We start from the raw sequence: 16267 nt of genomic DNA, 5'->3' as shown, positions 1-16267 counted from the left end.
AAAGTAAATCAAACACTAAACATTACCATTACCATTGCATTTATTGACTTGGATAACATGTACGAGTACAATCTTCTAGACATTGCTTATTTACATGAGATTTCTACGGTTCGGATATATTCCGACCGCTTAAGACAGAGATACATTAGGCACACCTCTACATTAGGTACCTTATCCTCTAGCCGCCCATACGTCAAACCTTGCCAAGCAAAATGAAATTTTATTTTGTCACCACAAAGTTCTAATTAGAATGGAACAGGAGACCTTTTATAGGTCTCTGGGCGGCTGGAGGTTAACCTTTCTTATGCCTTGTCCCGTATACGTACCACCATTGACTTATGTCTAAGGACGGGCCTTTCGGGCACTAAAAATGGTACTAGTTCAGCGGTGTCACTCACGAATTCGAGCCAAATGTGCAGTCTAAAGCAAACTCGTCAACCAATCGCGCTGCAGCGGTGTCACACCGCTGCGCTGTACTGGCCCCATTCATGCCCCATACTTATTGCCAGTAAGGCCAGTCCTGAGATGCATGTACCACATAATTTGGACTGTAGTAGTAGTAGTAGTAGTAGTAGTAGTAATCACTTTATTGTACACAACACAGGTTTACAAAAATAAATTACAGTAATGGAAGTACAAACCACACAACTGTAACATACAATTTCAAGGTTATTAAATTAGTGCCAAATTTTTGGCAAAGGCATACGAAGGATTAAGCCAGAGATACACTTAGGCATCAATTAAATGTCTCGCGACATGTGTCGGCGACAAATAGAGCGATTTCGTTTGATATATCTGGCGACATCGCTCGACTAAGGGTAACATTCCATTTCTGACCGCAGCTGCACTACTAGTACGAACGCGTCGGTGTTATTGTCAATTTCTATAGTAAAATGAATGGTAGTGCTGCTGTCGTTGGAAATGGAATGTCGCTATTATGGTCATGACACTGGCGACATTGCGTGTCGTGCTGTTGCAAACAAAACATGTCGAGCGAAGTCCAGCAACGTCGCGTCCTTTCACTCGACGTCACTGTGGCGACACGGGACATTTGTGCCCAGTGTACAGTCGCCATCAGATATATCGGAGCGACCGACGTGCTCACAAATATCTGAACACGCCTCTATTGTCAAGGCGTTAGAGCGTGTGTTCAGATATTTTTGAGCACCCTGGCCGCTCCGATATATCTGATGGCGACTGTACCTATGCTGTGCACGCACTGGACACAAATGGACTGGGACAGTGTGTGCTGTGTATGCTGGCTTTAGTAGGACTTGCGTTGTCGCGAGCAACTTCATAATCTTCATATTTATTTATTTATTTACATAAGGAGATCCAACAGCTAACTAAATGACAATGGAATCATAAATAGATATATAGAGCCAATTACAGGAACTCGCAAATAGATATGTAGTAAAAACATATACTTAAGTAACACGCATCACACACACACACACACACACACACACACACAAACACACACACACACATCGCACACATGAAAGAGATAAGACTCAAACCAAAACTAACAACATTCGCTTACATAATCAAAGCCTACTACCGGTGACAGATATATGAATATTTGAATCACTTAGGGCCACTTGCACCAAAAGCCTAACCTTAAACCTAAAGTTTCCATGGTTACCAGTACAATTTGACACTGGATTACCGGTTTAACCGGTTAATCCCGGATTACTGGGATGGTGCAAGTGGGCGTTAGACGTATGGAGTCCCTCGCGACAACTACAAAACAGTAACTACAAAAGATAATACACGAAGGTGACTTAATTGGCTGGTACAGTCAGCAGCAATAGTTGGTAAGCGGACAAGGTGTTCAAAATGATGTTGACGCGGCATTATTGTTAATTTTGAACACCTCAGCCGCTTAGCAACTTCTGCTGCTGACTGTACAGTATTCGTATAAGAATGAATCCGAATACTTCACAATATCGGGTGATTTCGAAAACCACCCGTAATCATTTTCGAAATTACCTGAATACACATTATAGGGACTTGCGAGCAACCCAAAGGATTTGATGGTGAATCTGATCATGTTTAGAGTTTATAATGTCATATAAAAATTGTTCAGAACATAAATAAAATCACTCACTTATCCGGGTTTGACTGCTCACGGAAATGGTCCTTTTGATGCAAATCCATAGGGTTCATTTCGAGATTACATTGATTATCCATATACATATAAATATTAATATACATTAGGTACATCTATGCTATACAAGCCATATGAGTATAATACATTGATAAGCTCTTTTGCCATATTTAATATGGAAAGTAAAATTATATTAAGCCCTCAACACCATCATCATATTGTCTGAAGAGTAAATTATGTACAATAGTATAGGTACTTAAAAGTATGTATCAACCAGTCATGTGATCTACGTGAAAAGACAGTAAAGTTATTTTAATTTTGCATTGGGATAACTTAGAAACCGAGATAATTTTGAATTGAAAATTTCTAATAAACTGGATACATTTTTTACTGTAGTAACAGTAACAAGAAACCTACTGGTTATACTCCGACAAAAATCGTAGAAAATTATCGAGGGCTCCACTTCCTACGTAACTGTCACATTTTTGATGTAAATTTTAGTTCTATTTTATTTAATTTCTACTATTTTATGTCGCACTATAAACGTTGCACCTTTTGTGTTGCCAAAACATGAAATTGGGTTTAAAAGATATTAGCGATTTCCAAAATTAACCCACTTACGAACTTTGTAAGTATCTATTACATTACAAATAGACACGGTTTATTAAGTACCTTCAAAAATGTTTTAACCAACTTCCAAAAAGAGGAGTCTTATTAAAACATTAAGCCAGGGCTACACTAGAGGACAGCGACGTCGGGTGAGTTAGGCGCAGCAACATTACCGGACTTCTCTCGACATGTCTGGCAATCAGCGCGCGACACGTCGCTACTGTGTTACGACCTCGCGCGGATTTCGTTTGACTTGTCGTCGACACAAGTTGTGGGACATTTGTCGGCTCGTGTATCCCTGGCATTATTTTACTTAGATCGCCATCATTTATTATTACAGTAGGTACAGCTTATAAGTAATATTCCTGCTTTTAATAACTACGAGTCTATGTCAAATACAACGGAATGTTTATTTTGGTACAATTCTTAGATTTTATGTTAAGAAAATCACAAGTGTTCCTCGAATCGACACTAAACCTAATCTCTTGGTGCAGTTTAACGATGAAAAACTCATAACCTAATTAACAATTTAAGCGCGTTCACAACCGAAATACACAATAAGCACGCAAAAAAAAAAATGTAAAATTGTAAAAATTTCGCCGCGTATAACGGGTATAAAACATTTATTTTTAGGTATTTTTGCCAAGATAAAAGATTTTATTGGCTCCGTTTATAATTTGCTTAGATCCAAATAATCGAAAGGGTTTAAGTAGCCTCGCTAATTATTTATTTCAGTTCTGAGATTATTTTCTATAAATTAATGGTACACTCAAGAGCAATAACGACTACTTGAATCCATTCACACGTATAATATAAAAGTATGAGATTTTGCAAGTAGGCCATCTTAGGCGCAGTATTTGTTCCGCAATGATATGTTAATCCGTGATATACAGCATGTGCGTCTTTAGGCTAGACCCTGTTATAAAACGGGATTTATTACGTGGGCCCACAGACAAAACATCCTCCAGACTGAGCATAGTCGCGCTACCTCCCCTGCCACGCATACGGTAATTTTACTCCATGTTCGAGCTGAAAGTGCCTTTGTGTGACGTCCGTGTCTTTGAACGGACCAATCACGGCACGGGACTTCGCTCACCTCGTCCCGCGCACCCCCGCATTTTTGGCATCATCGGTTGCATGAAATAATTGCTCTAAACTCGGTCTAGAGGATTCCTAGTCTATGCGTGGGCCATACTGAAAGTTTCTGGATTCTGAGGACTTGTTTTTTCTAAGTGGCCAGTCCAGGAATTTTCAGTATGCCCTTAGTATGTATATACATAATATAGATAATATACAGTATGTGTAGGACCATGGGGCTTTAATTCCAGGCCTTGATTTTACTCGCTAAACAGAGCTACTTTTACTATGGGACCAACCCTAAAATCGGGGAATTTTTTTTAGCTTCTCCATAGAAAACGTCGACATCTGATGAGACCAAATGTATGAAACAGTAAAAAAAATCGAGATTTCGGGGTTGGTGCCATAATAAAAGTAGCTCAGTTTAGTAAGTAGAATCGAGCCCTGGATTTAAAACCCGATGGTCAGCAACACCCTGTAGCTATGCAATGAGTCTTAAAATATACATTACATTTAAGCGATAGTTCTGGTCTCAATATTGGGGTTCATATTTTAAGTAGGAATGCTAATAATAACTAGATCAATGGATTTTGTTGATATATATATTAACCGTGGGTATTATAGACGTTTAACACAGTGTAATATTGACTCGCTAGTGCTCGCATATTAGTGCGAGCGGGATGTGTAGTAAGTAAATTATTTAGGCGTTAGCGTATGTCAGTTTTGACACAGTCAGTGACTCATGGTACGGCTACAGGACGATTTACAAGGAGCGTCCCGACTGCCCAATAGGGTATTCTCCTACTAGTCAAATCAGTAACTTTTTTAGAACTGTCAAATCAAAACGATTTGCTAATATGGAATTTATATGAAACATTACGTCGTGACGTCACGGTCAACTCACCTACTTTTTAAATTTTCTATCCGATTTATTAAACAGAACTTGTGTTTAAACATTACTCTTATCTGTGTTTTTCTAATAATTATCTGGTGCTTTATTTCATGCTTGGTGTAATATAATTTATTTTAAATACAGTATAATACCCTATAGTCCCCTATCTCCCCTAAATGTTTTTTTATTAGTGTCAGTTGTATTGTAAACGACATTCTTACGTTATCATCATCATTCTCTTGCCCTTTTCCCATTCACTTGGGGTCGGCATTCTTACGTTATGTACAATGTGCCTATACTTGAATAATCAACAACATTAATACGCATTCGAAAACAGTTTCAATAAGAACAAATCTATTATCTATACAGAAAACTGTAATGTTTTCATTCAATCATGTGCACAAACAAAATAGCCTCTTACCCTAAACGCAATAAGTAGGTATATATAATATAAGAGTATACATTTAATGTTGTTGACTTAAGCGTGCAAATAAATAAGTAAATAAACTCTTGGCAATACAACCTATATGAAGCAAATAATAACCTACATATAAAAATAATCTTAAATCCCCTTCTACTGCCGTTATCCGCGCGAAAGGCTCATGGGAGCCTGGGGTCCGTTAGACCACTAATTAAAAATCTTAAATATCGAGTATAAAAGAATTATAAGATGGAGTTTATAGTTCATACATTTATTATTGTTGTGTTCACGACTGCTTTCTCTTGCAATCTTGAACGATTTTTTTTAATAGACAAGCTCTTTTTTTTCTATACAGGTAGACCCGAATAATCCGACCAACTAAAAATAAAAATCGCAATCTTTTATTTTCCGAGTAACACCAAAATACAAAGTTTCCGTAGGTGTAAAACGAGATTAAAGTCTGCTTATTGTACACTACTGTCTGAAAAATTATGTATACATATTAGTTTCATTGAAAATTAGACTGTAGAGAAAGTAACTTCAAAATCGAAGTTATTGTATGAACCAAACATCATCCCTCAATTTCTTTTAACACATTCAGTGCCAGCGCGAGCTACGCGCTATGAGCGTAGCCGGTAACACGGGAAAAACCGTATGTAGCGAAAAGCGCCTACGAGCAGAGAACACGCATAGCGGGTCGCTGGCATTGAATGTGTAAGCCTACATTCATTATCTCAGCTTAAATAGATTTTACCAAACGGTTTCGTTTGACGAAACCCGTGATTGAATCACATATCACTACCAGAACGTACAATATACTAATATAAGTAAGTTTAACTCATCTTTTTGTTTTTGGTCAGCGTGGAAATAAAATATTGCAGCGAAGTAATATTTTACATACAATTTTTAAAGGAAATTATAATCAAATTTCTAAGTAATGTCTACTTGGAAAATTCGGCTGAGGGAAATACACACACACTATTTTTAACTTCGTCCATAATAATCGAATGCTTTAAGTTCCAGCAGTCAAAAACATAACGGACAGTTGACAAAAAACTGTCGGTATGTACGGAATTTCCCGCAGACGGTTTTAACCGTCTTGTCTATTTTAATTCTTTCATAGGCCGAATTGGAGACTTTAAAGCATTGCAAGACAGTTTTTAACTCCGCCGAAATTAACAATTGAACATGTCTCATTCGGTAATTCATGCCAGGGATTATAACATTAACCTCCTAAGACACAGCCATACAAACGAAAAATCCTAAATTTACCATTGAAATCTGAACCCATAATGTAGGAAATAGAGTTGCCTTTGGGTTGTTAGAAAATTTTACGAAACAAAGTAAAAGCGACTCTGTTCCAATTGAATAGGATTTAAATTTCATCCAACTGAAGAGGTACTATATGTAGGACCTTGGGCCTTAGGAGGTTAACGCGGAATGATCTAAATGACTTTCAAGCGTCGCTGAACGAAGACAGCATGTCGCTCGCAGATTGGACGCGCTGCGGTCGCCATGTAATGTAACGGGCCCATTTCTTTCTAGTAAACCTCAACTATACAAAATGGTCCTTAAATGGGACAATAATCGGCAACCATTATTAATATTGTAAGAAAGTTTTAAACTTCGCCGAAGTTACCACTTATCTTTACGTCGCATTCGGACATGCAAGGGATTATAACCTTTATAGATCGGCGCGGAATGTACTGGTTTCAAGGTTCAAGCGTCGGTGAAGCGAGAGCAGCAAGTCGCTCGCAGGTTCGACGCGCCGCGGTCGCCATGTAACGTGATGGAGTCTGGGTTTTCGAGCATGCCCATTTCTTTTTCGGCGACTTGCTCGAGCTCCACCCATCTGAAAAGAAAAAATATTAAAAGTTATAGCAAAGTCAATGTGGGAAAGACCGTCGATGAGGGTAGACCGTCTACACAAGCTCTTTTTTTGTACAGTCGCCATATGATATATCGGAGCGGCCAAGGTGTTCAAAAATATTGGAACACGTACTGTAACGCCATGACATTAATAGAGGCATGTTCAGATATTTCTGAGCACCTTGGCCGCTACGATATATCTGATGGCGACTGTACACCTACTCAACCCACAGAAGATCGTTAAAGCAGAAGGAGTGAGTTAAGCTCTGGTTTCCTAGGATAGCGGTGCCGTCATATAGCGGCCGTCTACAAAATACTACAACATCCATATTTAGCCGTATTATTTAGTATATGGAGATGGCCGCTATATGACGACACCGCTATCCTAGGAAAACCGATCTTTAGTCAGTATAAATAGTAAGTATACCGCCTACAGGGAATCACCGTACGCTGTAAGTCGTACAAATTATCGACTTACGAGTTTTATTAGTCATCATAGTGCGGGGACTCACCACTAAGCTTCAAATTGTCGAGGCGCCGAATGGGATAGCATTCGCTGGCTGTGTATTAATTAAACGGACGGCCTTGGAAGCCCGGTCATAGTATAAAGCCCTATTTAGACGATGCGAGAACTCGCATGCGAGTTTCATTATATTGCGGGTTTTGATCGGTCGGTTAACCAACAGTCCGCAATGTAACTAAAATCGCATGCTAGTTCCCTCGCCGTCTAACCCCCTTATTCATAAACGTTTACTAAAGTTGACAAGCCGATAATAATCGTTGGTCCCTTTCCGACGTATTGGTATGATGGAAAGGGACAAACGATTATTATATCGGCTTGTTAAATTTAGTAAACGTTTATGAATAAGGGGGTAAATCAGCCCTTAGGAAGGTGTCTATAAATCGGTGTACACTGGCCCGGTTATTCCAATAACAGCCGTGTATAACATGGTGCTTTTGTACAAATATTTGTCACAAAAACAAAATTGAGTTAATGTTATCAATCTATAGAGCATTAAAAATAGCACCTACATAAAACGTTTCCTTACTGCATAACTCTTATTTTCCTATAGTATTATAATTTTATACAGCGGAATCATTATCACAGGGCGGACACGCCATACATCGAAAATCATTTGCGTTTATATGTGTGCACGGCACGTCTGTACACGCGTCATTGTGTGAGTAAGTGGCTTAGGGCTGACTCGTGCGGCGCGCGGGGAAGGCGAAGCCGAGGTTTGCCGAGGCCGGCCGAAGGACACGACGAGCGGCCCGCTGCGTTGCATAATTCGACCGAAATACGTAAAGAAACAAAATATAGGTTTATGTTTAACAAAATATAGGTTTACGTTTTATTTCGCTCCAATTGTTGAATTGGCTTTGTCAGTTTATAGTCCTGCACGTACTTGGACTTTCAACACGCCATTATTAAATGTACCTTATTGTTGATTTTATATAACGTACATAATTATTTCTTAAATTCTTAAAATTAAATTAAAAATCAAACGCGAATGTCCCGCGACCAACAAGTTCTTTTTTGTGAAAAGAGTGTTAAACTATAAATAAAACATTTACGTGGAATATCTGTGTAGAAGGTCTAGTTACCTTAGGTAAGTACTTTAAATATTAAATGTTGGCTTAACATTCACAAATTCAACGAACGGGTTTTAATTCATATGATATTATTATTTTTACGCAAAAGTATAGCCTTATTTACTGATACATATTTCGTCTCTTTGGAAAACTATATTATTATTTATTTCTACAATAAGTAGGTATCCGTACTACCCATACATCGCACAATACACCGGCATTTTGAACGTTGCGTCATCGCGTCGCGGCGTCGCTAGCCGAACTGAGCGTACGTCAGGAGTCCGTCAGAACTCAGTCGCGGGGCGAGGTAATCCGAGTCGGGGCGGGGCGGTGCGTGTCCGTTCTGTATGATAATACTATTACTTATTCTGTGTCATTATGCAAAAATAGTTTTGTCCAGAACAATTTGCCATGCAAAAACTGATTTGTCACTTTAGCCAATCGCTAGTCTATTTTGCCGCCATTTACCTAAGGAAAAACACTTTTTTTTTACTAACAGAGCAAAGTTTAAATCATATCAATGTTGTTGTTGTTGTCTGTCCTAGGGCACCTCGGAGGTGCATAGGACCTCCACAAGATCCTACCACTCCTTCTTGTCTTGAGCAACCGTCTTGGCCTCGTTCCAGTTCAGTCCTACGTAATTATTATTACATATCAATGTAATACGAAATAATAGTTTTTTTCTATTAATCTCAGTTTGACATTACTATGACAAATCACGCTTTGAATATAAGCTCCGCATATGTAGCTGCTCGTATGTACAGGGTGTGTAAATTTTCAAAAAATTTAGAAACTTGCTCACAGAATTTAAAGAAAACTTTCATACATAAATGTGAGAAATTTCCAAAATTTATTTTTGTGGAAGTTTCACAATTTTGTAAACTTTGCAACGGCACATCAGTACTCGTATGTCGCGATCACACTGTTGTACTACTTGTGTGGTACAGTCAGCAGAAGAAGTTACTAAGCGGGCGAGGTGTTCAAAATTACCTTGACACACTCTTATTCTCTGAACAATAAAGTCGCGTCAAGATCATTTTGGACACCTGGCCCGCTTAGCAACTTCTGCTGCTGACTGTACTTGTGGTAGAGGCTGCCCCTTCTCATGGCGACCCTGGTTACCTTTGAACAGCCATAGTGAAGGCCTCGATGACGTTGTTATCGCTCTTGGCCGATGTCTCTATGTACGATGCTATCTTGTTCTCTGCGCACAGCTGCTTCAGCTGCTCGTATGTCACCTCTCGCTCGCGTGACGTCACGTCTGACTGAAAAGAAAAAAGTTCAGTTACGTCTAATGATTGTATATTTTTTAATTTTCAAGGCAGAGGCGGTTTGCCACCACAAGCGCCGCCGCAATAATTCTGTTCTATATTCAATGAGACAATTTAAAGCTAATGAGATTTCATTGTTATGTCTTTTTTTAATCATTAGAGCACCAATTCATGTGCCAGGTTATTTCTTAAAAGACCGGCCAAGTGCGACATTTTAACTATCAAGGTTCATGAGATACATCCTGGTGACAGATAGACAGATGGACAGTGGAGTCTTTGTAATGGGGTCCTGTTTTTACCCTTTGGGTACGGAACCCTAAAGAGACAACAATTATTACCATAAGAGATACTACTACCAAATGTGAAGAATCGATAGGTTACTGAAAATCTGTTTTATCGTTCTAAAACTTTCAAATATTAACGGAGTGAACTCTCAAAAGTTTCGGGGTTGCGAAAATCCGTTCAATAGTTTTTGAGTTTATCGCGAACATACAAACATACAAACGCGGCGAGGGACTTTGTTTCATAAGGTGTAGTGATTTTAAAAAAACCTAATAAAATTACCTTGTTTCCTACGACCATGAACGGGAACTTTTCGACGCCATTCTTCACAGCCGCGTAGTGTAAGAACTCGTTCAGCCACATCTTGACATTCTGGAACGAACTCCGGTCGTCCACAGAGTAAGCTAGTATGCATATGTCCGAGCCACGGTAGAACGGCGTCCGGAGAGATTTGAAACGCTCCTGGCCTGCTGTGTCCCATACCTAGAAGAAAAGGTAACTTTAGCTCGACTATGTCAGGCGTGGCTCACTCCGCGATTTCGTCGCTTTGCTACAGGTAGCTAAAAGTACATCCGTTCCGCCCCAATTTTGGGGAAAGCCATAAGCCGCGCGTGGCGCTGTCGCCACCTGTCGGCCATATCTGTGCTGATAAGTCAAATCTAACCTGCTTTAAGATCTCACATTTTTTTTAAATAACAGTAATTGTTATTATAGGTATCCAATAAAGCAAAGAAATAGAGTTTAATACTTGTTTATAATGTTATTTTGTTCCTATAAATACATATTTGGATTTTGCATAGAACTTGGCACTCATTTAGATCTCCATTCTTTTTGCGGCGAATCCCACAGCCAAGCATAATTTTTGTATTGAACTTGGCTCTCCTTTTTTACATTTATGTTTTTGATGGGATAACTTTACACAGAATCTATGAGGCATACAGTTCGAACATGAGAATTGTAAACTCTGGAGCTAAATATAAGCGCTGCGGCGTGGTAATGAATGATGAATGATTTGATTAATGAAATTTAAAGTGTAAATTCTTTAAAATAATCGTTCAGGGTCGAAATATGTACCCTATTAACAATCTTAATAATCAATATATATTTCTTGGAAAATACATTCAATTTTCAACGAAAATTATTCATAATATATAGTCATAATACGAGCCCCGATGCATATGTTTTCGTCTAGTGAGACCATTTTTTGAGGTTCTCGCGTTTGTTCAAAAATAATGTTTTTGTTTAAAAATTACTAATATTTAATGCTTATACTAATGTAATTTAATTTTATACGATAATACTCTGCAATATCTAAATCCAAACACAAGAAATACCGTTTGTACTGAAAGGAAAAAAATCATATTTTTTTATTGACCGGTATGATTACAACATATGTGAAAAGGGCTATTACTAGGGAAAGCAATAGGGCTCTGCCAACGTACTGACAATTTTGTTTCGAGCCCATGCATGCAGCAGTGCTGTAGGAGAGGACAATATGATTTGGACAACGTTTTTGAAAAGTCCTTTTTTTCAGCAATAAAAGTCTCATGCAATTTTATTATACGATCAAAATAAACTACATTAAACATTGCTATTATGGTTCCCATTACTGGGTCATTTTATGTTCATGTGTAAAATTTATTAAAATAAACAAAATTGTTGCGTGGAACTAGACGAAATAATTTGCATCGGGGCTCGTACGAGTATCTTCTTCTTCGTTACACTCTTGACAGAGTGGTCGTGGCCATTATGTAGACTTTTGAGCGACTTGTTTAACGACACGTCGCCATTCCTCCCGTAGAGTATACCTTCACCTATAGTTCGTTTTTTTTAGCATTAGAAAGAACTCCGCAGAAGTAAGCGTGCAGTTTGTACCAGGCTCGTTAATTGTTTTAATAATTATTGAATTATCTAATGTAGCATAGTCAATACATATAATTGACTTCAAATAGTTACCGTTAAAAGTGCCAGATTTTGAACCACAAGCGAACTTCTGCGAAGTTCTTTCTAATGCTAAAAAAAACGGACTATACATATTAATTAAACCTAAAAATATAAATCTGCCCATATTATTTATACTACAACTATTACTAACCAATATTCATAACATAGTAGGTACCTGTAAAAGGAAAACCTCCTTTATGTTAGCACGCAAGGCCGCGCCGTTATCTGTGTGGCAATGAAACTTATACAATGCGGACCGCGCCTTTACGTGACGATACCTTTATGATTATAAAACAGGTGTACTGTAACTTATGCCGGCTACACACGTAACTATAAATCGTAGCGATTAAACTGTGCAGTCCGATTTGCGCAGTTTTATCTACCCTGTGTATGAGAAATCGCTGTCGATTACCGTAACGATTTGTCATACACACGGTAGATAAAACTGCGCAAATCGGACTGCACAGTTTAATCGCTACGATTTATAGTTAACGTGTGTAGCCAGGGTTACGCGGTTATCACACTGATGCGGATTCGCAAGGCGCTCCGGTGTGTGAGCGTAGGCTTTGTATGTACATAGCGGTGTCCCGCTCGCACACCGAAGTCGCGTGCGTCGCTTAAATTACATGAAACTTGACATGAACGTTTACGTTACACATATCTACGTTATCTACGTCTGGTACTCGTTGCTAAAAATTGTTATACAAAGAATATAGAGCGAGTTAGTTTTGTATGTAACACTTGCACTCGCTTTAATTAATATAAACTGCAATTTCTTGCAACGAAATATATGCAACGGTAGTGTACAGTAAGCGTCATATAATATTTTCTTTGATATTAAAAAAAACCGGGCAAGTGCGAGTCGGACTCGCGCACGAAGGGTTCCGTATCATAATGCAAAAAAAAAAACAAAAAAAAAGCAAAAAAAAACGGTCACCCATCCAAGTACTGACCACTCCCGACGTTGCTTAACTTTGGTCAAAAATCACGTTTGTTGTATGGGAGCCCCATTTAAATCTTTATTTTATTCTGTTTTTAGTATTTGTTGTTATAGCGGCAACAGAAATACATCATCTGTGAAAATTTCAACTGTATAGCTATCACGGTTCGTGAGATACAGCCCGGTGACAGACGGACGGACGGACGGACGGACGGACGGACGGACCGACGGACAGCGAAGTCTTAGTAATAGGGTCCCGTTTTACCCTTTGGGTACGGAACCCTAAAAATCAACTGATAGAAACTCAAATACCGATTTACTTGTATGAAAAGTACCTATAACAATATTAAGTGCCTTGTGATGTGATACATTTTAACCTCACAAGATATCCAAATATGTAATCTACAACAGCATAACATTTTCCTTATCTGGAGATTCTAATTCACCTTAAATTATATAACCTTCCACATTAAGGTCAAAGTGCTAACATATAAAATGGACTGTATCACATTATCATAAAGCATACTTTTGCGTGTAACTAGGAAGTTTATGTGCGATAGAGATTTGGGTTTCCTTCCTCATAAATATGCTTGTCTGAGAAGTAGAAATTAATGAATATATCACAGAAACATAACTATCATAGAATTTAATTTTTGTTGTTTGAAAACTTTTAATGGTGCAGTCTATAAAAGGGTTATTAAATTAACAGCAGTTTGAAAAGCTTGAGAAAATAAAATTTAACTCATTAGTTTGCTGCTCATACTCTTCACTCAAGAACCAAACCCGAGGAGGAGGGAGGAGGAGGTGCCGGGGCAAACTGCCGAATATAACACAAGAGCAGTAGATGCAACTGCGCCACACCGTTTTGTTGACTAAATACTGTTTAGTTTTAAGTTTATAATATAAATATGTATGTTCGTTTGTAAGGTATTTGTGGCATTTTCATTTAACTTGTACAAGTTAAGCGCGACTTAAGTCGTGTTTCAGTAACGTCTAACCATTACATTCCTGACAAAATTTATGGGATTTGACATTTTGTAACGATTGCTAACCGGAATGCCCATATGGGCCTTGTTGCCTGATTTAAATTTCTAAATAAATAAATTATTATTACAATATTGTATCAATTTCGCTTGGCAGCAATAGCACAGCACCAAATATTAACTAAAGAACTCTGAAGAGCGCGAAAATGACCCCACATGTATTGTGCTTCGAATGATTCAACAAACACAAAGAAAAAGGTTACAGAGTTCCTGTGGGTAAATCCTTGCAGGTGCTTATCTGTCACTGTCCCTATACTCTGTTGTGTTACCATTTATAGTAATGAATATGTTTTATCATGACTATATTCGCCAAGCAGAGGGTAAAATTGTATTTACAGGGATTTCCCTGCTGTATTGTGGTTTTAACATTTGTATTTACATTACAAAACAAACTAGTAGTTTGTAATCTTTGTGACACACATTGAACCCACATATTTATAATATAAATAGCATAACAATTAAGGTCATTCACTCCAAGTTGCATTCAAATTGCCAGTCACTAAATATGACCAAAGAAAAACCAAAACAATCGGATCACCAAATATTCAGCGGTTCACAAGTCACAACTCTAATGGCTCCTCTACACAAGGGACGCAGCCATGCGGTAGAATTAGATAACAATATTACTTGCTCCATGCGGTAGAATTAGATAACAAAATTAGCTACAGATAGAGAACAATGGAAGGGACTCGAGGAGGCTTTTACCCAATAGGGATCAGTGAAAAGAATTAACAAATAATACAACAACATATAAACAAACATTATATTCGCTGAAATACCCACTAGGGATTCATTAGTAAAACACATATTATATAAGTCTTAGTTTTATTTTAAATTTTTTATGTAAACTTTTTACAATGAATAAAGGGCTTTTATATTTATATTTATATATATTCGCTGAAATAAATAAAGCTGTAATAATAATAATAAAAAATTACTTGCTCCCTCTAATGCATAAATGCGTCCCTTGGAGTGGCCGGCGTTGGCCCATCGTGTAGAGGAGCCATAAGGGTTGATACAGACGGACTGCAACCTGAGATCTAAAACTGTAAACTGCACGCCGCCGTTGCCAGTTCCCATACAAATTACAGTCAGGTTGCAGTCTGTCTGTACCGAGCCTAAAAGACTTTGCTTAGAACATTAGTGTTCAAAACCATTGCCGCTTTATTCCTGCCTGCACTTAACCAAAGAAACTAAAACTACGAATCCACTTACTTGTAAAGTATACTGCCTCCCATTCACCTCTATGGTCTTATTCATGAACTCCACACCAATAGTATGGAAGCTGTGATCATCGAAGTGGTTCGAAATGAATCGGCTCATTAGACAGGACTTGCCTACCCCACCATCTCCCAAAATCACGATTTTCAGCAAACAATTCTTCGGTCCGCTCCTCCCGCAATCACGATCGTTTTCCTCGGCCATTTTTAAAATATCACCATTATATTCCAAGAACTGTTTAGGTTTTTTATTGATGCAACCTTGAAAGCAAGTGTTAAATTTACTGGTGTTTGACTAATGACTCAATATGATGGGCGTTATAATAAGCTTTGATGTGAGCTCTGAAAGTTCGCGTTTTGTAAAGTATTACTTCGTTTGCACAGTTTTCTATTAGAAATGTATTTGTGCTCAGCTGATCGATTTCACGAATTAATTTCGCTACACAAATCAAACACAGTAATGTGTAGTAATCTTTAAAGAAATGTCAGATTTAATTGTCAATCTGAAGAAAGTTTGAGCAGACGTATTTTGACAGCGAATAATTACAAAATTGGCGATTTTGATTAATTTCCGTTTGCCATTGGAACGAAATAGTAGTATGCTAATATTTAAAATATTATACAAGCTCTCAAGATAAGAGTTCATTGTATAACTATAATAATTACTTAAATTAATAATTTTATAAAAGGTTTCGTAAGTCTTCTTAAACGTACACGTATGGTAAAAAGTGTCATCTATTGCAAAATTCACACATCATGAAACCCGAGTTACTCTATGTATTAGGTCTAATTCTCCCTAGATGGCACTACTGGTACTTTATTTACAATAAATATTTAGGTTAAAATGAAGTAGTAACATATCATAATAATTATAAATAAAATTTACACGTTACTTACTATTTTGAGGAATAAACTGCAACAACAAAACAATAATTACAAACAAGTTTTATACTGCCATCTATGGAGTATTGTATTCAAAGTGACGAATAGTTTTTT

The 16267-nt window shown here is 37.8% G+C and overlaps 1 protein-coding gene across 1 annotated transcript; it reads right to left on the bottom strand.

The window, feature by feature from the left end:
* Window positions 1-22: 22 nt before the first annotated feature.
* Window positions 23-15733, bottom strand: LOC134678202 (ras-related protein Rab-9B). Its single transcript, XM_063536667.1, has 4 exons — window positions 15267-15733; window positions 10407-10607; window positions 9694-9836; window positions 23-6961 (listed from the first exon to the last, which is right to left on the bottom strand). Exons 1-4 carry the CDS (start codon window positions 15474-15476, stop codon window positions 6829-6831), a joined length of 687 nt encoding a protein of 228 aa, XP_063392737.1. The 5' UTR covers window positions 15477-15733; the 3' UTR covers window positions 23-6828.
* Window positions 15734-16267: the final 534 nt, after the last annotated feature.

The sequence above is a fragment of the Cydia fagiglandana genome, chromosome Z, assembly GCF_963556715.1.
Source record: "Cydia fagiglandana chromosome Z, ilCydFagi1.1, whole genome shotgun sequence".
Taxonomy (NCBI): domain Eukaryota; kingdom Metazoa; phylum Arthropoda; class Insecta; order Lepidoptera; family Tortricidae; genus Cydia; species Cydia fagiglandana.
The sequence above is the reverse complement of the archived record's forward strand: the minus strand, read 5'-3'. Positions and strand labels throughout refer to the sequence as shown.

Coding starts and splice junctions, on each gene's coding strand:
- LOC134678202 (XM_063536667.1), bottom strand. CDS start 15,476: ATGGCCGAGGAAAACGATCGTGATTGCGGGAGGAGCGGACCGAAGAAT. Junction 10,608..15,266: donor GGAGGCAGTATACTTTACAA/GTAAGTGGATTC, acceptor CTTTTCTTCTAG/GTATGGGACACAGCAGGCCA. Junction 9,837..10,406: donor TCATGGTCGTAGGAAACAAG/GTAATTTTATTA, acceptor TTTTCTTTTCAG/TCAGACGTGACGTCACGCGA.